Source organism: Actinia tenebrosa, unplaced genomic scaffold (assembly GCF_029948245.1).
Source record: "Actinia tenebrosa isolate PJP-AT-01 unplaced genomic scaffold, QUT_ActTen_1.0 PGA_scaffold1__47_contigs__length_23844297, whole genome shotgun sequence".
Lineage (NCBI taxonomy): Eukaryota > Metazoa > Cnidaria > Anthozoa > Actiniaria > Actiniidae > Actinia > Actinia tenebrosa.
The window spans coordinates 14017320-14041802 of NW_028292578.1; the positions used below are offsets into that span (position 1 = coordinate 14017320).

General features: G+C 40.1%; 1 protein-coding gene across 1 annotated transcript in view; it reads right to left on the bottom strand.

Annotated features, from left to right (window-relative positions):
* Window positions 1–24483, bottom strand: part of LOC116294019 (uncharacterized) — a 119569-nt gene that overhangs the window by 80752 nt on the left and 14334 nt on the right. Inside the window, 34 exon segments of the mRNA XM_089032471.1 lie at window positions 82–111; window positions 375–1001; window positions 1516–1539; window positions 2366–2682; window positions 3686–3917; window positions 5341–5376; window positions 5582–6223; window positions 6431–6979; window positions 7322–7360; window positions 7434–8072; window positions 8351–8580; window positions 8582–8900; window positions 9011–9025; window positions 9782–10423; window positions 10634–11182; window positions 11518–11556; window positions 11630–12268; window positions 12546–13094; window positions 13205–13219; window positions 13785–14426; window positions 14639–15187; window positions 15278–15343; window positions 15575–16210; window positions 16512–16544; window positions 16874–17425; window positions 17839–17883; window positions 18384–19019; window positions 19549–19575; window positions 19901–20521; window positions 20631–20651; window positions 21240–21272; window positions 21594–22223; window positions 22611–22640; window positions 22916–23539. Of these exon segments, the coding sequence (XP_088888597.1) occupies window positions 82–111; window positions 375–1001; window positions 1516–1539; window positions 2366–2682; window positions 3686–3917; window positions 5341–5376; window positions 5582–6223; window positions 6431–6979; window positions 7322–7360; window positions 7434–8072; window positions 8351–8580; window positions 8582–8900; window positions 9011–9025; window positions 9782–10423; window positions 10634–11182; window positions 11518–11556; window positions 11630–12268; window positions 12546–13094; window positions 13205–13219; window positions 13785–14426; window positions 14639–15187; window positions 15278–15343; window positions 15575–16210; window positions 16512–16544; window positions 16874–17425; window positions 17839–17883; window positions 18384–19019; window positions 19549–19575; window positions 19901–20521; window positions 20631–20651; window positions 21240–21272; window positions 21594–22223; window positions 22611–22640; window positions 22916–23539 (11277 nt within the window).

Genomic DNA, 24483 nt, shown 5'->3' on the forward strand with positions numbered 1-24483 from the left:
GCAAGCTCAGTTATGCAAATAACACATATAAAAATCATATACTACTCTATACTATATGCATCAAAAATATGCTATACGTACTGGGAGGAGGCCTTGTAGGTACTGGTATTCCTAAAATTCAGATAAAAAAAGAAAAAGTTAGCGGGAAGTTTACTGATTGTGGACTTCTGTTATATAATCAGTGTGTAAGTATGCAGCCTCACAGACGTTTTCGAGACCATTTTCTAATCCACTCTTTTATGGTTACTGTTTCTGCTTAAGACATTTATGATTTCAAGTTCTTGAGTAGAGCGATTTTAAGACTGTGCAGAAGCTAGGAAGGCTAAAGACCCAAAATAATACATGGTTTAAAATCTGTGAAATTCGCTACTTACCTTTGATGCACACCCTTGTAAGTTTTTTAATCTCTGGTCCCGTCAACGCAACATCGAATACGTGGACACAAGAGATTCTACCTTTGAAGTATCGCTTGTCGCCATATTTTTTGCCCATAACTGCTGGGTAATTGGTAGCAAGACGTATCACACCGATGTTACGTTGTGCGACTGGTTGTGAGTTTATCCAAAGAGTTGCCAGCCCAGTCTTATGGTCATATGTGGCACCAAAGTAGCTCCATTTTCTGGGTTTCAAGCGACGGCTCATTATGTGAGGTACTTTGCGACCAGAGCGTCGAGAAAATCGTGCAAAGAGGATATTAGGTGCTAAGAACCATACATGTACGCCCCAGTGACGAGGTCCGTAATGAAAGATTGGACCGCTTTTCTCAGGATAAACCCAACCAAGAATAGTAATAGACTCTCTAGCATCAATGCCACCATTGTTAGGGAAGTATATATAGCTGTTTGATCGGCCGGGGAAGGCGTATGAACCATGTGGCCAGCCATCTGGACCTGATGCTTGATGGACACGTACTGGACGACCAGAGGGGTTACGTCTTGGTCCTACGTCACGCCCACGAGTTTTACCGTTCAGTGGATAAAAAGCGATGGCTCTTGGTTTTTCTGTAAAGAAAACGTTAGATCCATGATTAATAAAGAAGATAAGTTAGTTCAGTATTATTATTATTAATAATAATAATAAATAATATAAAAAAAATAATAGTAAAAATAAATAAATAATAATAATAATAGATGTTTTATATTGTAAGATTTGTTAATATTTTATTGTTGAGCATATCTAATTGTAAATAGTTTGAACACTTATAGGTTACGTTTACGCGCCCTATAAATGTCTTTGCATTGCATCCAGATATTTAATAAACTGCATAATAATAAAAATAATTTTATTTGTTAGAGCAGGCTGTTTATTCTGTCAGCTTTTGCTAATGTGGGTCTGCCTTCACTAACACTCACTACCAAAACTACATTTACTATTTGATAATAATAAATCCTTTATTTAACGAGGGTGGCACTAAATAGCAATACCTATGCTAATAAACCTGTGGCCCTCTACAATAAGCTTTAGACTATAGATGAGACTATTAAGATTAATAAAAATTAACAAAACTGGACTTACGTGGACGAGTTGGCTTTGTAGTTGCTGATAAAAAAACAATGAAACAATGATAAAATTAATTACTATTAATCAAAAAACGATTAATTGATGTTAAACGTATTTTATCGCAGGCAAGACTTTCAACATAAACTTAATAATGCTATGTATGTCAATAATTAAGAGAACTATTTTCCGTCACTTCCTAAAATTAGGATTAGGTAAATGAATAAGGTGAAAGAATTTCAAGATTACAACTGTCGTATTGATTGTCTACAATAAGTTGGCATCATCTGGCCCGTCACGTCACATAACTCAAATGGCATTCTCTTGGCGTCGAATACTGCTTGTCACGTGATATCAGTCAAAAAGCACTCAATTGGTGGTCAACCACTCCTCCTCACGCGTTAACGATAAAATGCATTCATGAATTGCAAACTTTTGTCATGCTATATCAATCAGAGGCGGGGCAAACACTGTTCATCCACTGGTGATGGTATCAAACACAGGAAACTAATTTAACCAGGCAACGTCTGCTCGTCCAATCATGGCATTCTAATGGCGGGCAAATACGGCTCGTCACGTCATATGAATCAAATGTAATTCTATCGGTGTAAAAACTATTGTCCTCGTGTGATCTTAACGCTCATTTCTATGAAGGATGGCAAGTGAGTGATCTCTTTCACAGTCGGTTAAACATTTACAGCTACAAAACAGGCAGACGCTGATCTCTTTCACAGTCGGTTAAACATTTACAGCTACAAAACAGGCAGACGCTATCATGACAATTCGCTTCATGGTTCCAAAACGGACAGAAAATGACGTCTTTTCGTACAATTACAACACAGATATAATGGCACCTACGGTAACATACCTGGCTGACAAGCATGACTCAACATTTTGCTTATTATTTGTTGAAGACCACTAAACTCAACCTCAAAGACCTCTTCAGTTGAAGTGGAGATTTCTTCCAGCTGGTGTTTGTCATAGGAATGGCCAACACCAACCGACATTACCTCGACACCTTTCTGTTTTAAGTGTTCGGCAGGGCGCTGAACATTGTCAGTAGATTTGCCGTCTGTTATGACAACAAGTTCCTTTTTTCTTGTAGTCGAGGTGGAAGTTTTAGAGAAGAGGACTTCTTCTGTATAGGTAATGGCTTTCCCTGTTTTCGTTTTTCCATGTGGGTATCTAACAAAAATGTCAACCATTACAATAACTTGACAGATAACTTGTTTTTAAAATTTTTTTTCCAAAACGTGCCTTGTCTTGCTACTTCATTTTAGATCACATCATCATCAAAAAAGCTCCTTATACGCAATTTAATTAAGTATTTATGAATTCACCCTACGCCCCGCGATCAAAGTTTCTCTAATGTCTAATGTATTCACTTATGATTATGGACCAGTTCAAGGGCGGATCCAGCCAAAATGTTAGGGGGGGGGGGGCTAATTGAGTTTCTTCCTTCAACACAACGGAAAACGATAAAAAAAGCATCTAATACTTCAGTTTTTTTTTTTTTCTGCTGAAGGGGGGGGGGGGGGGGGACTTTAGCCCCCTTTGCCACCTCCTCGATCCGCAATTGCCAGTTATTATTTGCCTTGGAAATGGGCGATGTTTGATGCGACATCATAAAGATTAACTGATCCCCCCATAAGCCTATCTCTATCCTCTAATTACTAGTGGTTTTTACCTTTCCAGTTTTTGTGACCCCCCCCCCCCCCCCCCCCCCCCCCTTGATATCCTCCAACCCCAACCCCCGGCGATAAATTATGACTGGTCCCTTAGCAAGCCTAAATCAGTGTTTGGTGGCCCGAAAGCTCAGTTAAAAACACTTTCTTAACATGGAAGAAGATTTATGATCTGAATAATGTGTTTCCCATAGGTTTAGAGACCTCATGCATTGTCATCCCAAGTCATCAATGCAACATTTCGTCTTAAAACTTAAAATACACGAGATGATTCCCAAGTGATATGAATTGAAGCAACAAAAAGGCAAAAGTTCTTTTTAAAATATTATGCATATTTGTCGATTCTGCGCTGGTCACTGGTCTCATGTTTTGGAAGGAGCTCTCTTTATCAGGATAATCAGGCTGTCAAGACAAATTTCAACAATTCCAAAATCCAAATCAATCAGGTGTCTGAGGGTATTCAAAAAGACCAGTCGCTGAGTAACTCATGGAAAAAAGCTTACCTAACATGATCGAGTTTGTTGAGTACTTGTCCAACAGATTTGTTCTCTTCAAATCCCAATATGCGTTTAGGTCGTGAGCCATATACAACTGCTCCTACTCTTGCTTCTTGTTTAGAAATGGCTAAGGAACTTACGAATGATTTAACAAAGTCTATGATGAGTTGGAAATTCTTCTCTCCAATGCTGCCTGAGCCATCAATCACAAACCCGATGTCCAATGGAGCATGGCATACTGTGGGGTAAGATCAATATGTTAATCAATTAATGGGGCTGGTCATGCTTTGGCTTTTTTTCTGGACTTTAAATTGACGTTGCCTTGGCTATCAATCATGTATTAGAACTCCAATCTAACATGTCAGTTTATAGTATGGTGACTGGAATGGACTTTCCTTGAGCTTTTGCTGTCTGCTCAGTAATGATTTGCCACGCTTCAGGAAAGGTTCAGCTGGAAAAGCTTTGAACTACATAGATGAATGGTTCATGGCCAAATGTGTACACCATACAAAGTCAACTTGCTTCAATGTCAAGGTCACTTTAACGGCAATATTTCCTTGCAGGATGCATGGTTCATGGCCAAATGTGTACACCACACAATGTCAACTTGCTTCATTATCAAGGTCACTTTAACGGCAACATTTCCCTGCAGGATGCATGGTTCGTGGCCAAATGTGTACACCACACAATGTCAACTTGCTTCATTATCAAGGTCACTTTAACGGCAAAATTTCCTTGCAGGATGCATGGTTCATGGCCAAATGTGTACACCACACAATGTCAACTTGCTTCATTATCAAGGTCACTTTAACGGCAGCATTTCCTTGCAGGATGCATGGTTCATCGTCAAACACTTGGAGCCACATAGTGGGAAAAGCCTAGACTGCGATTATGTAAGCCGTGTAGCATTTTAGCCTTTTTATTTGCTTTACAATTAACTTTACATTTTTTATTATTATCCTTAACCTTTAGCCTTTCGTATCTGCTTTATCATTGATTGTTATTTGACTAATATAAGGTATTATTTTCGCTCATTGTGTACATTCTTTCTTATATTTTGCGTTATAATTATAATATATCCTTATTAAAATCGTCGTTATTAACATTATTCAATATCATCTCCATCATCATCATCATCAACATCCATCATCATCATTATCATCGTCAACATTTATCACCATCACCATTAACACCACTATCTAATGTCATCAACATCATCATCATCATCGTCATCTCTATCATTAACATCACCATCATGGCTGACACCATTACCATCATCTGATATCATCACCAACATCATTATCACTATCATCATATATAAACACTACCATCACCAATAACACCACCATCTAATTTCGACATCATCAACATCATTATCATCATTATCAACTCTATCATCACCATTAACGCCCACCTAATTTCATCATTGTCATCGTCATCATCAACACTACCATTATCACCATCTTAGTTTATTATCATCATCATCATCATTGTTATCACCATCACCATAGTTACGTTATCATTATCAGCAGCAGCAGCATGTCAGCATTCATCAATGCACGAAGATCGTGTTCTTCTTTCGCCCTCGATATTATTCAATCTACACATTATTACAAAAAAATATTGATCTTGTTACCTCATAAAACAACTTTTTAACTTACCTGGTCTTGTAGGTTTTGTGACGGGAGGGGTTGGTACTAAAAAAGGACAACGAAAATTAGAAAAATAGATATCAAAAATAATAATATAATCTGATTATTAAACTCTATCTATAATTCTTAATTTCTTTTTTTAGCAGTGAGTGCAAAAACTGTGCAGAAAGTTTCTATTGTTTGGTACACCAATACAGCTTCATTGTCACATGAGTAAAAACACTCTATGAAAATATTGAGCGAAACTTACCACGACGGAAGCACGTCATCATTTTTGATCTGATCTCCGCTGCGTTCAAAGCTCTCCTAAACACTTGTACACAAGAAATACGACCTCTGAAGCGACGACGATCTCCGGGTTTTACACCAATAACAACTGGGTAATTCGTGGCTAGACCAGAAAATAATTTACCAACGTTTCGTTGAACTATAGGTGCAGCGCTTCTCCACAGAGTAGCCAGACCTGTTCTAGCATCATAGGTTGCTGTGATGAAGTTCCATTTTCGTGGGGTTATTGCGCGGCTAATGATATGAGGAACTCGTTTCCTTTTGCGTCCAACAAATCGTACAAATAACTCATTTGGTTTTGTCATCCACAGATGTACTCCCCACCCTCCAGGATTGTAATGGAACAAGGGTCCACTGCTTTCAGGATACACCCACATCATGATTGTGATAGACTGTTCGGTATCTAAGCAACCAGTGTTTGGGATGCGTACATGACTATACACTTTCCCGCTGAAGTAGATAGCGCCTTTAGGATGGTTATCTGGACCAGAGACGTAACGGATTCCAGAGAATACAGCTTGTGGGTTCTTATTTCTGCTGATGTCTTTCTTGAGGACTGCACCGTTGAACGGATACAGGGCCACTGCTCCTCTATTGACTGTCACTAAGAAAGAAGAGTAAATATATGTATCGGCTAAAACAATGGATATATATAACACAGGCACATTAGCATAAGAAGAATAACTTAACACATACTGTTATAATGTCCTTAAAAGAGTCACACCAAAAAGTATAATCGCGAAAAAAGATTATAATAGATTCATCATTATAGACAAGCTTCGTAGCTTTGCGCGCGTGATTTATGACTTACCTCGAGGAGTGTTGCAGATCTTCGTAACCAGGGGATTCAAGATCTTGACAAGAGAGGTGTATGATGATATGATTAAGTGCCTTCTGCTAGTAGCCATCTGTATCATCTGTCTGAAACCTTGACGTTGGGTTGCGACAACAAAGATTTCCACGCCAACACCAACTAAAGACTTGGTTGGTCGTACAAACCTGTCTGCGGATACACCACCCGTCAGTACAATAAGGACTCTCTTTCTACCACACTGGGGTCTTCCTGTAAACAGGTATCTCTTGGCGTAGTTGAGCGCACTTCCGGTTCGTCTGCGTCCTCGCATGATCCTGATTCGTCCTAAGATCCGGTCAACACTGTGACGTCCCCTAGCTTGTACCATGCTGATAAGACGTCTTTGCCTAGATGAGTAGATTACTACTCCGACACGCGTTTGTCGTGACGACACAACAAAACGTCTGACCATTTGTTTCACAAACATGCGGATAGATTGAATGTTCTTTCTGCCAACTCGAGAAGAAACGTCCACCAAGAATCCAAGATCAACACGACGTCTGCACACTATATGTAATAAAAGTAATAGGTATCAGTAATAGGTATTAGTAATGGTAAATATTCAACTACAAAACAATAACATAAAGATGGTGCTGACAAATGTAGAATCTACTCTGCCGGTAGAGGCTCCTTTTTTGCTCTTCTATTTTTATGCGGGAGTGAGGAAAAGGAAGCCTTCTACTTTTCCTCGCGAACACCGATCCAGCAAAACAAAAAGAAAAGGAAGCATTTGTTTGGCAAAATTATCTGCTTGCAAAACATGAAAGCTATGAATATTGTATTGTCTTATCGCAATAACGAACCATTTTGTTATACAAAGTTTAACTTTATTATTAAACAAATCAATACCTTTTGGAGGAATTGGTCGTGGAGTTGGAGGAGTTGGGGCTACAAAACAGAAAAAGAAAAGTCAACAATGGGGTTCTTTTAAAAGAAAAGAAAAGGAAGACAAACTACATACCTCTAAAGCATGTCTTCATTCGCATTCTGATTTCAGCAGCTGACAACGCTCTGCCAAAAACTTGCATACAGGCAACACGTCCTCGGAAGTACCGACGATCACCAGGTTTAGCACCAATCACAACTGCATAGTTTGTCGCTAGACCAGAATAGAATTTACCGATTCTCTTACGAGCGATTGGTCGGGAGTTTCTCCATAATGTAGCTATTCCTGTTTTGTGGTCGTATGTTGCAGCGATGTAGTTCCATCTTCCACGTTGAATGGATCGGCTCTTAAGGTATGGAGATCGCTTTTTGTACCGACCAACAAATCGAACAAAAAGCTCATTAGGTCTTGTCATCCACAGATGCACTCCCCATCCACGTGGGTTGAAATGGAAGATGGGTCCACTGCTCTCAGGGTACACCCAGCCAACGATTGTGATCGATGATCTGGTATCCAAGCAACCAGAGTTGGGGATCAACACGTAACTGTTTCGTCTACCCTTGAAGTACAGAGCACCCTTTGGATGGCGATCTGGACCAGTGATGTAACGAACACCAACAAACTTGGCTGAGGGATTCTTGTTTCTACTTGTGTCACGTGCACCAGTGGCACTTGTCAGTTTGTACAAAGCAACAGCACCCTTTTTAACAGTAACTAAAAATAAAAAGCAAACATTTAATAAAATTCGACATGACTGGTGCTATTTCAGTAAATATTATTGTGCCAACTAATCGAAATTATCTGTAGTCGGTCCTAAAGTTTTTCAAACTTCAGTTCAGTTTTGGGTTTTTGTCTGCTGTGCAAATGATGCAACATACACGTTCCCCAGTTTTGTCGCAAGTAATTTCTATAAACCACGCTAGCACTTCATTAATCTAATCTTGTCTTTTACCTCTCATTTCTAGTATAGTTACTAAGAAGTTCTTAATTACCTTTTGGTGTGACACAGATCTTGTTCTTCAAGCGATCAGTAATAGCAACAAGAGAACTGTATGATGAAAACGTTACGTGTTGTCTGGTGGTTGCGATCTGATACATTTGTCTCATGCCTCCTCTACTTGTTACTATGGCAAATATCTCCACGCCAATACCAACCAGAGATTTAGTTGGTCGTACTACTCTGTCAACGGATACACCGCCCGTCAGTACAATAAGTACTCTTTTTCTACCACACTGGGGTTTTCCTACAAACAGGTATCTCTTGGCGTAGTTGAGAGCACTTCCGGTTCGTCGTTGTCCTCGTAACAGTCTGATTCTTCCTCAATACTCGATACACGCTGCCACGTCCCCTGACTCTTGTCATGCTTAGGATACGTTGCTGGCGTGACGAATAGATGACGATTCCCACACGTGTTTGTCGAGATGATACGACAAAGCGTCGCACCATGTCCTTGACGAACAGACGAATGCTACGGATATTGTGTCGACCCACACGAGATGATACATCAATGAGGAAACCAAGGTCGACGCGACGATTGCACACTGGAGGAAAAGAGGGTTTGATGTCAACGAACGAAATACAAAAACAAGTACGACAATAATTACTTGTAATTGAAAAAATATATATATATTCGCTCTTATTTTGGACTCACCTTTGGGTGGAGGTGCTGTTGTTCAAATATCATCAAATGAGGAAAGAGAAAAGAAATAAAAACAGAAACAAATAAGTAATTAATCGTAAAAAGACAATAAGTTAATAGTCTTAGGCAGGTGACTTCCTATTGTGGTGCATTAAGTTAGTAAAGGATATCGTACGATCTCGAGTACAATTCGGAATTCATAGGTACCAGTTATTTTTTGAAAGTTTTCAAAAATTGCCAATTAGAGAACTTTCATTGTATTACGAGTATCTATCAATTCCGAACAAGCCTGAAGCGACATGACGTTTTATCCCCGACTCTATACTATAATAGTTTTTAAAATTCTTTCATATTAAAATTTTTGATTCCTTAGAGAATACAGGAACAATAGTCATAATTAAAGAACAAAAGCAGTGTGAAAAGGATTATGGTCTAGAGACGGGGGTAAAACGTCATCACGCTTCAGGCTTATTGTACGAGAAGATTGTGCGGCTTTTTCGTTTATAAAATACTCAAACAAATTGAGCTACTTAATTGGGACTCTACAGAGTACAATTTGGAATTCAAATGTACTCCTCTTGTCCAATCATAATCGAGTAATTTTGTCGAGTGTGATATAAGAAATGAAAGTGCAGTCGGTGTCTGAATTCTTCGACTACAGGTTAGATTTGAATCAAAATCTTTATTTATGTGTGGAGGTGAAAATAAATAAATTAATATCACTCTATCGCTTGCACTCAGGATTAACTGAGGAATTTGATATTGCAAGATTTCGTACATTACCTGGTCTGAAGCAGGACTTCATGCGTGCTCTTATCTCACGTGTATTTAGTGCTCTGCCAAATACTTGCATACAGGCAACACGTCCTCGGAAGTACCGACGATCACCAGGTTTAGCACCAATCACAACTGCATAGTTTGTCGCTAGACCAGAATAGAATTTACCGATTCTCTTACGAGCGATTGGTCGGGAGTTCCTCCATAATGTTGCTATTCCTGTTTTGTGGTCGTATGTAGCAGCGATATAATTCCATCTTCCACGTTGAATGGATCGGCTCTTAAGGTATGGAGATCGCTTTCTTTTACGGCCCACAAATCGAACAAACAGCTCATTAGGTCTTGTCATCCACAGATGCACTCCCCATCCACGTGGGTTGAAATGGAAGATGGGTCCACTGCTCTCAGGGTACACCCAGCCAACGATTGTGATCGATGATCTGGTATCCAAGCAACCAGAGTTTGGAATCAACACGTAACTGTTTCGTCTACCCTTGAAGTAAAGAGCACCCTTAGGATTGCGATCTGGACCATAAGTATAACGAACACCAACAAACTTGGCTGCGGGATTCCTGTTTCTACTGATGTCACGTGGTCCAGTGGCACTTGTCAGTTTGTACCATGCAACAGCTCCTTTCTTTACGATCACTGTAAACAGAGCATTCCAATATTGTTAATCAATGTGATAATTATAGCATATGGGAAAAGGGAAGAACTTCTACAACATTTGCAGACATCGATGCCCTCTTCAAATTATTATTCCTTAATATAAAATAACACCTTCTTTAACGAGGAAGGTATCTATTTCAAGCAAATGAAACAAAAAAAATTTAAGACGTTATTTGGCTGAATCCTAACCTTTAGGCGAAAGGCAAATTTTTCTTGTCAAACTATTAGCTATGTTAACAACAGATGTGTACGACACGACAATAACATGTCGTCTCGTGGTTGCAATCTGGTTCATCTGTCTAAACCCTCTTCTACTTGTTGTCACAGCAAAAATCTCGACACCAATTCCAACTAGGGATTTAGTTGGTCGTACGACTCTGTCCACTGACACGCCACTTGTTAATAAGATAAGGACTCTCTTTCTACCACACTGGGGCTTTCCTGTAAACAGGTATCTCTTGGCGTAGTTGAGAGCACTACCGGTTCGTCTGCGTCCTCGCATGATCCTGATTCGTCCTAAGATCCGGTCAACACTGTGACGTCCCCTAGCTTGTACCATGCTGATAAGACGTGTTTGCCTAGATGAGTAGACTACTATTCCAACACGCGTTTGTCGTGACGACACAACAAAACGTCTGACCATTTGTTTCACAAACATGCGGATAGATTGAATGTTCTTTCTGCCAACTCGAGAAGAAACGTCCACCAAGAATCCAAGATCAACACGACGTCTGCACACTATAAGTAATAAAAGTAATAGGTATCAGTAATAGTTATTAGTAATGGTAAATATTCAACTACAAAATAACAACATAAAGATGGAGCTGACAAATGTAGAAGCTACTCTTCCGGTAGAGGCTCCTTTTTTGCTCTTCTTTTTTTATCGGGGAGTGAGAAAAAGGAAGCCTTCTTATTTTCCTCGCGAACACCGATCCAGCAAAACAAAAAGAAACGGAAGCATTTGTCTGACCAAATTATCTGCTTGCAAAACATGAAAGCTATGAATATTGTATTGTCTTATCTCTATAACGACAAATTTTATTATAAAAAAAATAAAATAAACAAGTAAATACCTTTTGGAGGAATTGGTCGTGGAGTTGGAGGAGTTGGGACTACAAAACAGAAAAAGAAAAGTCAACAATGGGGTTCTTTTAAAAGAAAAGAAAAGGAAGACAAACTACATACCTCTAAAGCATGTCTTCATTCGCATTCTGATTTCAGCAGCTGACAACGCTCTGCCAAATACTTGCATACAGGCAACACGTCCTCGGAAGTACCGACGATCACCAGGTTTAGCACCAATCACAACTGCATAGTTTGTCGCTAGACCAGAATAGAATTTACCGATTCTCTTACGAGCGATTGGTCGGGAGTTCCTCCATAATGTAGCCATTCCTGTTCTATGGTCGTATGTAGCAGCGATATAGTTCCATCTTCCACGTTGAATAGATCGGCTCTTAAGGTATGGAGATCGCTTTTTGTACCGACCAACAAATCGAACAAACAGCTCATTAGGTCTTGTCATCCACAGATGCACTCCCCATCCACGTGGGTTGAAATGGAAGATGGGTCCACTGCTCTCAGGGTACACCCAGCCAACGATTGTGATCGATGATCTGGTATCCAAACAACCAGAGTTGGGGATCAACACGTAACTGTTTCGTCTACCCTTGAAGTACAGAGCACCCTTTGGATGGCGATCTGGACCAGTGATGTAACGAACACCAACAAACTTGGCTGAAGGATTCTTGTTTCTACTTGTGTCACGTGCACCGGTGGCACTTGTCAGTTTGTACAAAGCAACAGCTCCCTTGATGACGTTCACTAAAAATAAAAAGCAAACATTTAATAAAATTCGACATGACTGGTGCTATTTCATTAAATATTATTGTGCCAACTAATCGAAATTCCCTGTAGTCGGTCCTATAGTTTTTCAAACGTCAGTTCAGGTTTGGATTTTGTCTGCTGTGCAAATGATGCAACATGCACGTTCCCCAGTTTTATCGCACGTAATTTCTATAAACCACGTTAGCACTTCATTAATCTAATCTTGTCTTTTACCTCTCATTTCTAGTATAGTTACTAAAAAGTTCTTAATTACCTTTTGGTGTGACACAGATCTTGTTCTTCAAGCGATCAGTAATAGCAACAAGAGAACTGTATGATGAAAACGTCACGTGTTGTCTGGTGGTTGCGATCTGATACATTTGTCTCATGCCCCCTCTACTTGTTACTATGGCAAATATCTCCACTCCAATACCAACCAGAGATTTAGTTGGTCGTACAACTCTGTCAACGGATACACCGCCCGTCAGTACAATAAGTACTCTCTTTCTACCACACTGGGGTTTTCCTACAAACAGGTATCTCTTGGCGTAGTTGAGAGCTCTTCCGGTTCGTCGTTGTCCTCGTAACAGTCTGATTCTCCTCAATACTCGATACACGCTGCCACGTCCCCTGACTCTTGTCATGCTTAGGATACGTTGCTGGCGTGACGAATAGATGACGATTCCCACACGTGTTTGTCGAGATGATACGACAAAGCGTCGCACCATGTCCTTAACGAAGAGACGAATGCTACGGATGTTGTGTCGACCAACACGAGATGATACATCAATGAGGAAACCAAGGTCGACGCGACGATTGCACACTGGAGAAAAAGAGGGTTTGATGTCACCGAACGAAATAAAAAAACAAGTATGACAATAATTACTTTTAATTGAAAAAATATATATATATTCGCTTTTATTTTGGACTCACCTTTGGGTGGAGGTGCTGTTGTTCAAATATCATCAAATGAGGAAAGAGAAAAGAAATAAAAACAGAAACCAATAAGTAATTAATCGTAAAAACACAATGACTTAATGGTCTTAGGCAGGTTACTTCATACTGTGGTGCATTAAGTTAGTAAAGGATATCGCACTCGAGTACAATTCGGAATTTATAGGTACCAATGATATTTTGGAAGTTTTCAAAAATTTCCAATTAGAGAACTTTCAAAGTATTACGAGTATCTATCCATTCCGAATTGTACGAGAAGATTGTGCGTCTTTTTTCTTTATACTACACTCAAAGAAATTGAGCTACTTAATTGGGACTCTACAGAGTACAATTTGGGATTCAAATGTACTCTTCTTGTCCAATCATAATCGAGTAATTTTGTCCAGTATGATATAAGAAATGAAAGTGCAGTCGGTGTCTGAATTCTTCGACTACAGGTTAGATTTGAATCAAAATCTTTATTTATGTGTGGAGGTGAAAATAAATAAATTAATATCACTCTATCGCTTGCACTCAGGATTAACTGAGGAATTTGATATTGCAAGATTTCGTACATTACCTGGTCTGAAGCAGGACTTCATGCGTGCTCTTATCTCACGTGTATTTAGTGCTCTGCCAAATACTTGCATACAGGCAACACGTCCTCGGAAGTACCGACGATCACCAGGTTTAGCACCAATCACAACTGCATAGTTTGTCGCTAGACCAGAATAGAATTTACCGATTCTCTTACGAGCGATTGGTCGGGAGTTCCTCCATAATGTAGCCATTCCTGTTCTATGGTCGTATGTAGCAGCGATATAGTTCCATCTTCCACGTTGAATAGATCGGCTCTTAAGGTATGGAGATCGCTTTTTGTACCGACCAACAAATCGAACAAACAGCTCATTAGGTCTTGTCATCCACAGATGCACTCCCCATCCACGTGGGTTGAAATGGAAGATGGGTCCACTGCTCTCAGGGTACACCCAGCCAACGATTGTGATCGATGATCTGGTATCCAAGCAACCAGAGTTTGGAATCAACACGTAACTGTTTCGTCTACCCTTGAAGTAAAGAGCACCCTTAGGATTGCGATCTGGACCATAAGTATAACGAACACCAACAAACTTGGCTGCGGGATTCCTGTTTCTACTGATGTCACGTGGTCCAGTGGCACTTGTCAGTTTGTACCATGCAACAGCTCCTTTCTTTACGATCACTGTAAACAGAGCATTCCAATATTGTTAATCAATGTGATAATTATAGCACATGGGAAAAGGGAAGAACTTCTACAACATTTGCAGACATCGATGCCTTGTTCAAATTGTTATTCCTTAATATAAAATAACACCTTCTTTAACGAGGAAGGTATCTATTTCAAGCAAATGAAACAAAAAGCAAATTTAAGACGTTATTTGGCTGAATTCTAACCTTTAGGAGAAAGGCAAATTTTTCTTGTCAAGCTATTAGCTATGTTAACAACAGATGTGTAGGACACGACAATGACATGTCGTCTCGTGGTTGCAATCTGGTTCATCTGTCTAAACCCTCTTCTACTTGTTGTCACAGCAAAAATCTCGACACCAATTCCAACTAGGGATTTAGTTGGTCGTACGACTCTGTCCACTGACACGCCACTTGTTAATAAGATAAGGACCCTCTTTCTACCACACTGGGGCCTTCCTGTAAACAGGTATCTCTTGGCGTAGTTGAGAGCACTTCCGGTTCGTCTGCGTCCTCGCATGATCCTGATTCGTCCTAAGATCCGGTTAACACTGTGACGTCCCCTAGCTTGTACCATGCTGATAAGACGTGTTTGCCTAGATGAGTAGACTACTATTCCAACACGTGTTTTTCGTGACGACACAACAAATCGTCGGACCATTTGTTTGACAAATGAGCGGACGTAACGTATATTTCTACCTCCGACACTCGATGAAACATCAAGAAGGAAGCCGAGGTCAATACGACGTTTGCAAGCTGGAAGTAGAGATGAGATACTGTTAGTTTGCTATCAATTTGAAAACTTGTTATAGATCAAAAGGAAATAGGTACTTCAATATTACTTACTGTATGGGGGTCTTTGTGGCAGCGTTGGTTTCTTTGTTGGTGTTGGCTTTGTAGTTGGTGGTGGTCCTGCAAACCAATTAGAAAGCATGATTTAATAATCAACGGCAAATAAAATACTATAATGGATATATCTTTTCTCAGAACTGTACTCAATCGTTAGAATAAAACGGGTCAATACCTAATGGTTTTTGTCTATTAGAGCCGCTCTCGTTTCGTTTGTTTGTTATTTGACGCTACTTTGCACTCACCGAACCAAAAGATAATATACCACATCATAGACATCCAAAACCTTATTACCTTTCAAGAAGCATTTTTTTGATAGTTTCCTCATTTGCTTAGAGTTCAAGGCAGTTCCATAGACCTGCACGCAGAAAATGCGACCTTTGAATCTGCGTCCATCACCATCCTGAGCACCGATTCTGATTGGATAATTAGTAGCCAGACTAAACTTTCCAATCCGTCTACTAGCTACTTGAACAGAATTGATGTACAATTTAGCCACCCCAGTCCTCTTGTTGTACGTAGCGCCAACATAGTTCCAGGCCTTGAAGTGCACTTTATTGCTTATCACGGGTGCTGTCATTTTACGTCTACGGCTGACGAAGCGCACAAAGAGCTTTCGTCTTCCTACCATCCAGAAATGGACGCCCCAGCCTCTTCTGTTGTAGTTCACAATCGGGCCAGAATTTCCGGTGTGGTAAATCCAAGCAAGAATAGTCATTGAGTTTTTAGCATCGATTTTTCTGGTGTAGGGAACCTCAACGTAACTGTATCTCCGTCCAGTAAATAGGGTAGAACCTCGTCGTCTTCCATCAGGACCTGTTGCGAAGGACACACCCCGACGTTTTGCATTGGGGTTTCTGCTTTTACTGATGTCACGCCCGCTTCTTCGTTCGTCCAAGGGGTAGATAATTAGAGCTTCTGGTTGAGGTACTTTAATGAATAAGAGAATTGGATTAATATTTTTTTATTATTTGTTATTAATCGTCATCATCATCATTATTATCATCATCATCTTCGTCATTAGAAATACCATCATCAACACATCATTGCCACCTTTTATCTGAGTTCGATAAACAGGATGCATTGTAGTTTAGGCTGCGGTACAAACAACACCATATAAGGCACGATGTACAAACGATGTTTGTACCGAGGCTAGACCACAATGCACCATAATCGCTATGTCAGAAAAGGTCTTTACCATGCCTTATTAGTAACAAGAATCACATCTTACCTGATGTTGGTCTAACTGTGGGTGTTACAGGGACTAAAAGCAAAAATTAAAAAATTAAAAACGATGTCAAGTTATAATCTCTTTAAAGACTTTGCACTATCACGTGATGGCAGTCATGACAGGAGGCACAGCAAAAGAGGCCTTTACTCCTGGGAAAAAAGGCCTTTACTATTTTTCTTTTAAACCAGATTAGACCAGATTTATTTGCTTCAATTGTTTCCACATCAGCACGTACGTCTTGCCAATTTCATAACCTGCTTTAACAAGTAGCCTGCCTTCTGTAATGGCTGCCATCACGTGATGGTGCACATCCTCTATTATATTACTAAGTACTTAAAGGAATCAATAATAGAAACACTTACAGCAAATTCTTCCCTTCATCGACTTCACAATACGTCCCAGGTTGCGATATCCTGAAGTCACCACGTGGCCTCTATCGGAAGCAATACGCTGCAGCTGTCTTATCTTGAACCTTCTACCAACACCAATAGCAAAGATTTCTACATTCTTAGAACTTTTCAATCGCCTTGCTGGTGATATGATACTGTCCTGGGAGATACCGTCGGTAAGAACGATCAGGACTCTCTTGCGCCCTCTGGCTTTTCGGCCGGTGAACATTCTATAACTCGCAAACGTCAAAGCCCTGCCTATTCTCGTCCCTCCACTGGGGTACCTAATTCGTCTAATAGCTCTAAGGATCGCATTTGTTCTAGAATATCGCCTGAACCCAAAGATAAGGTAAGGGCGAGTAGAATAGACGGCTACAGAAACGCGAGTCTTTGAGCGGCCGATGGGTAATGATTTGACTATGCTGCGAACAAAATTCAGGATTCGTGCAAAGTTGCCACGCCCAAGACGTTCGATACTTCCTGATCCATCGATAAGAAAACCCAGATCCACACGAGACCTACAAACTAGACAAATACAAGTATTCGTGGTCAAAAATTATTTCTTTAGATATGGATTGGGAGCTCATTCAAATCTGGCGCTATGATTGTCTTTTTTTTATATACCAGATTAAATTGGAAAGAGAAAGTACGAGAAAACAAATGCGGGATTTTTTCACAAAACACAATATAAAGTTGATTTAATATCTTTTTTAATAGTTTTACTTTGTCTCAACTCGACTGTAGAAGTACGCAAAAAGAATTCGGGAAACGAGCAATAAAATTACTTTTTCTGAAAATAAAGTCAAAATCGCACTAAAAACGATAACAACTCGGTTATAAATAATGTAATAGTATAATGTAAGTAAGTTTAACGAGCCTTGTTTGCCTAATTCTAACTATGTTTTGAGTATTTGGAAAAGCATTGAATAAAATAGTACCTGGTATTGGTTGAGTGCCAGTTGGTTTGGGTGTTGGGGGAGGTCCTGTGAAACAAAAAGATAAAAATCCTTGATATATATAGGAAATATTGTCATTGTAATCTAATAACTTTTCCTTAATATGTTATCGATACCCTGAAACGAGTAAATCACATATCAATAGGGAATTTAGTTATGAGGAGAGAGGGAAACCGGAAGAACCCGGAGAAAGACTCTTGAATGAAGTGAGAAAAGTGTAACAAACTCTATTCACGAGTCCAACTGCATAGGAAAAAAATGATTAACAATCCTCGTGGCATTTAACTATTTGAAAGTCAAAATACTAACATGTAATAACAAAACGTAATGATTTGTGATTTATGTAGCGCCCTTTCTATGTACATATTCAAAGGCGCGGCTTCGATCATGAGGTGGTTAGTACGAGGTGTAGGCACTGAGGATGGTCACTGCCATGGTTTCTTTACGTCCTCAGTGCTTCTTTTACGTCCCTCGAAATATTTTTAAAATGTTCATGTTCTCTCATGTTTTTTAAAGAATATTATTACCTTTGAAACATCTCGTTCTGGCTTGTTTAATTTGACGTGCATTCATTGCGATGCTGTAAAATTGCACACACGCAATTCGCCCATTGAAGTAGCGGCGATCACCGATCTTGGCTCCCAATCTGATTGGTGCATTTGTTGCCAAGATGATTCTACCAATATTCTTACGTACGATAGGCTTTCCATTGACCCAAAGTATAGCCACACCAGTTTTCTTATTGTATGTGGCTCCGACGTATGTCCAAGCTCGGAATTTGACTCGATTGAACCCAATCAAAGGGCTCGTCATTGCACCATTTCGTCGAACAAAGCGAAGGAAAATGTTCTTGGGTGACGTCATCCAGAAATGGACTCCCCAGCGAGGGCCTGGGTTGTAGTTGATGATGGGACCGCTTCGTCCACTGTGGTAGATCCATGCTAGGATGGTGATGGAGTTACGAGCGTCAAGCATGCTGCGATTTGGAATTTCGACATAACTTGTACGTTTGCCATAGAACTTGATTGAAGTCTCTGGCCATCCAAAGGGACCATCGGTGAATCCGATTTGACTGAACCTCCCAGTTGGACTGCGCCGACCACCAACATCACGACCACGAGTGGACTTATCGAATGGGTATACAGCCAATACTACAGGCAATCCTATTAAGTGAAATATTCATATAGTGTAAGGCTAAAGTCAAACGTCAAACTTCAAAAGGGCCGAATCTAATGACATAAAAGATCGCCTTGTTATCCATTGTTTCAATTAGGTTCGGCTCATGTGAAGTTCAACGTTTGACCCAAGCCTAAGTACAAATTTATTATATTTTTTTATTATTACTATTATTTTGACTTCGCCGACGATAAACAGGAGAATAAGTTATGTTAGACTCAGGTAGGCTGGAAACCCACAACAGCATGGTTAATTACGGTAGACTTAAAAAACACAGTGGTTAGGGTTATGTTTATGTAAATTATCTTCTTTTTCTTCATTTTTTCTTGATGTACGAATAATTTGTTGTTTGACTTGTGAGGAGAAAAACGATGCGTGATGACGTGACTTCCCTAAAAACTGGTTTGCGTGTGGAGGCTAATACATTCACATACCAAGTACATTTTTGCTTCACAACAAGGTAGTCGTAAGAAATTTTTTAGTTATGTTAACACAAAAATTTCAGACAAAACTTACGGGGTGTTGGCTTGGTTGTTGGCTTAGCTGTGAAAAGATTTAAAAAATCGCTTGTTATTCTCAGATCTTACTAAATTTAGTGTTACTAAACTATCAGTCATCCATACCTCGAAGCATCAAAAACCCAGCCATTTTATTTCATTCACTCATGCATTCATCCCTCCATCCCTCCTTCCCTTTTTCCCTCCCTCCCTCCTTCCCTTTCTCCCTCCCTCCCTCCTTCCCTTTCTCCCTCCCTCCCTCCCTCCTTCCCTCCCTCCATCCGTCCCTCCACCACATCACACCCATCCACCAAACAAATCCATCCATCCACACATTTACCTAACTATTTATATGATGGAAATTGTCCTACCTCTAAAGCAAGACTTTTTAAGTTGCCTGAGCTGGTAGCCATTCAAAGCCACATGATACACATGTAAGCATGAAATCTGTCCACGGAAGTACTTGCTGTTTCGTGGTTTCCTTCCAGTGAAGGCGGTGCTATCGGTAGCGAGTCGAAATCGTCCAACGTTTCTCTGTGCGATTGGCACGGAATCCCTCCAGATTGTTCCTAGACCACTTCTCCTGTCATACGTTACCGCAATGTAGTTCCATCTTCTGCCTCGGATGCGGCGACTTATCAATTTCTGTGCACGCTTCGTTCGGCGCGACACAAACCGAACTTCCAGAGTATTGGTTGCAATCATTTCAATTCCAAAGCCAGAACCGTCTGTTTTATAGACGTAAACTGGACCACTGCTCTCGGGTTTAAGCCAGAAGATAACTGTTATAGAATCAACTGTGTCGAGTTTACCAACGTATTTGATGTAGCTGTTAGGTAACCCGCGGATTTTGAAGGATCCCGCGGGTAGCTTATCGGGACCAGAAGATGAGACTAGGTTATGGAGACGAGCAGGGGGGTTCTTGTAGCGTCCAATGTCACGACCTCGATATATGCCATTGAGAGGATAGATGCCCATGGCTGGTGGAATACCTGAAGGGACAGCAATAAATATGTGGTTAATATCACGCACATCGGTTGGGGCCCGTTGAGACTGGAATAACATATGCAGTGCAATACTATAACAACCATAGATACTTACGAAGTGGTCTGGTAGGTTTAGCTGGAAATATAAAAGAAGAAAAATAAGTAAACATTTATTCAATTGCACTTCCAATTCAGTCTTACACTCATATATCTTTAAATCAATTAACTTCATTCGATTTTCCATCCTCATCCCATCTCTCTTTCCCTTTTCGTTAATTTTCTACCTGCAAGTACTACTCTTCCCAGTAGACCGAGGTAGTTGTGATTTTTTAATCGCCTTCGTAGCGTCTGTTATGTTATCCGCAAGTACATTTCAAAGCGACCACGTGATGCCAATGTTGTACCACGAGGACAAGTTTTTTACACCACGTGATTAAAACTTGACTGAATTTTGATCACGTGGTGTAAAAAACATGTCCACGTGGTACAACATCGGCATCACGTGCTCGATTTGAAATGTACTTGCGGATAACATAACAGACTCTACGAAGGCCATTAAAAAATCACAACTACCTCGGTCTACTGGGAAGGGAAGTACTATAGCACACCAGTTTAACAGTTAGGGAAGATTGATGGCCCTGCCAAATACAAACAGGTGTGCTATAGTAGTCCTCCTGCAGTAGCAAACCTCAAACTGCCGAACTAGAGGTACATATAAACTTACTTGTTGGTCGTATGGGTCCTGGAGTCGGCCACGCTGTAATCAATAAAAACAAGTAAAACAATTTTACTACGCGTTTAGTATAATCAGTTTGTATTTATATTTCTCTTTTATAGATAGAGAAGGAAAGTAAGTCACAAATTAATAAGTCCAGTAGACCCTAGTAGACTGTAGACCTATAAACTTTGCATTAACTTGTATAACTTTTTAACGGATATATGGTATGCACTCTATTGCAAAAAAAAAAAAAAAAAAAGCAATACTTAGCAAATATGTAACTCTCGTGATTTTCCTTTTGTCTATCGGGGTAACTAACCTGAGTACAATAAGTATGTACTTATTGTAATAGAGACGCACCTTTAAAGCAAAGCCTCCTAGCTTCTCTAATTTGACTTGGATACAAAGCAGCATCATAGACCTGCATACAAGTGATTCGTCCGCGGAAGTTTCTTTTGTCACCAATACGCGCACCCATCCTGGATGGATAATTTGTTGATAGACGGATTTTACCGATTCTAGTTTGAGATACTAGAACTGCATCTATATAGAGTTTGGCGACGCCAGCACGATGATCGTACGATGCGGCTACGAAGTTCCAAGCCCTTGGGCGTACTTTGGCGCTGATAAGCGGTTTTGTCATCTTACGTCGTCGTGTTACAAAGCGAACGAATAATGTATTCGAACGAATGATCCAGAAATGAACACCCCAGCCACGTGGGTTATAGTTGAAAATTGGTCCAGATAATCCCTCGGGATTAACCCAAGCGAGTAAAGTGATTGAATTCCTGGTGTCTAATCTTCCACGGTTTGGAAAATGTATATAGCTGTTTCTGTTGCCCCAAAATCTGTATGATCCGCCAGGTCTACCGTTGGGTCCTGGAGCGGGTCTGACGTTGCCAAGGATACCTGGTGGATTTCTGCTTTTGCTGACATCTACTGCTCTGTACACCTTGGTGAGTGGGTAGAAAGCAACCGCAGGGGGGAGGACTAGGGTATAACAAATACAGGTATACGTAAATGCCATGCATGAAACAATCGAAAAGATGAATTATTTGGTCACATAGTTTTTTGTTTAGTTGTTTAGCATGCTTGATAATTGAGCGCTCTCATAGGCCTTTTCTGTGGTGGTCTACCTTCGCAGTTGGCACTGTAGTGCATTGTGGGACCGTCCCAGGGAACGAAATAGACACCATCCTGGAAATTTGTCCTTTAAAACAGTCCCACAATGCACCCTACTGGCACGATCTCGACCCAGTTTTTTCGTTAACCTTGAAAAGGCTAAGTGTATCTAAAACTAAATCTGTTAAAATACTCATAAGCCTATTTATATTTAATATTGTTATCTCTATATTACGTTTACAGCCGTATACTTACTTCGTCGAGGTGTTGGCCTTGTGGTTGGTTCTGTAATGAATAATATTTTTTAAGTTTATTCATTTGAGTTTGAACTTCGGAATAGCATTTAATTTCTCGGAATTCAAGCATAAATTTCAAATAAATGTGATGGTGCGCTACAAAAAGGCTCAACCACATAATACTACCCGATAATACTACTATCGTACCCGATTGCGAGCAAATAAAAAGGGCTGATACGGTCTCATATCAGGCATGGTCTTTTCCCGTACAACCCACTGTATCTGTGCTCTCTTTGTTATACTGAAACTTCTAAGGGTACTTACTGGCTCTGAAGCAAATCTTCTTGACAGCATTGATTTCAGGACCTTTCATTGCCACACTGTATACCTGGACACAGGAAATTCTTCCACGGAAGTATCTCATATCAAGTCTCAGCGCTCCCATCCTGACTGGACGATTCGTCGCTAAACGGATCCTTCCAATATTCCTGGAATATATAGGTATAGAGTCCCTCCAGAGAGTGGCGATACCAGTTTTTTCATCATAGGTAGCAGCAACGTAGTTCCACTGATTAGGTTTAAGCCCTCTACCGATGAGCGGTCTTGTTGAGCGACCAGTACGGCGTACGAAGGTGACCTGTAGAGAATTACGCCCGATCACCCAGAATCTGACGCCCCCAGGAGTATAATGGAATATAGGACCGGATCCTTGTGGGTACACCCAAGCAACTATGGTCATGGAATAAGTTGCATCGAGTCTTCCCCGGTTGGGGAATTCAATATAACTTGTTTTTCGGCCATAGAAGAAGGTTGAGCCATCGGGAAGACCATCGGGACCTGGTGCTGGACGTACATCGCGTGGTACTCCTGAGGGGTTGGGTGGGGATGTAATGTCACGACCCTTGGTCACCTTGCTAAGTGGATAAATAGCCAGCACTTTTGGGAATTCTAGAAAAATAGTAAACAAATGAGCATAAATAAATCAGGATTTTTAAGACTGCCATTCAGTTGGGTTTCTTACTAATTTCTCACTAATGTCGAAAGACATAGATAAAACACAATTTGATTATCTCACTGACCAGAAACTCATAATAACAATATCTATATCAACATACAGTCACGCATTACGCGTCACACACTCAAACATCTAAAATAAATACTGGGCAGTTATTATATGTATATAAGATCTGATATTTATTCATTGCTTTTTCATCGCTCCATTTAACAATAATTTACATCAAAATTATAATGTCATGCTTGGATTTTGCCTTTAGTCATGATCCACTGCTTATCAAATTGATTTTTGGTTCTCATGATAAGAATAAAAATATATGACTGATTTATTTCGATTATTTCAAATGGTCTTCTTTACAGCCTGTCATTATTAGTCAGCACAACAGCTACGCATGTTCAACTGTTAATTCTGTCTATGTATAGTGTCCCATTTAAATGATCAACCTCGTGTTGTATAATCCTTGCAGGCCATCCATATGCCTTCCATGTTACCTCCTTGCCGTCCTCATCCATGGCTTCTAATTCTACTCCACGATAGCGAGGAACGATCTCTTTTGTGCCATGGATGCTCAAACAACCCTCAGAGAACTTGATTACTTTTGAATCGATTACTTTGATTTTTGGATTTACAAAGATCTTAAGAGGAACCTCGGATATTTCCATCGCTTGGAGAACGTCTTCTTCTAAGTGACAATAATTATACTCTAAAAATTCAATAGCGAAAACCTGCAGGCTCGTTCCGATCTGAGGTGCGGCTATTCCTACACCTTTAGTAGCATGCATCGTCTTCACCATCGATTCCTTTAATTCAAGAAATTCATCTGTTTGAAGGAAATCCTTATGTACTGGCTTAGCAATACTTCGTAAGACAGGATCAC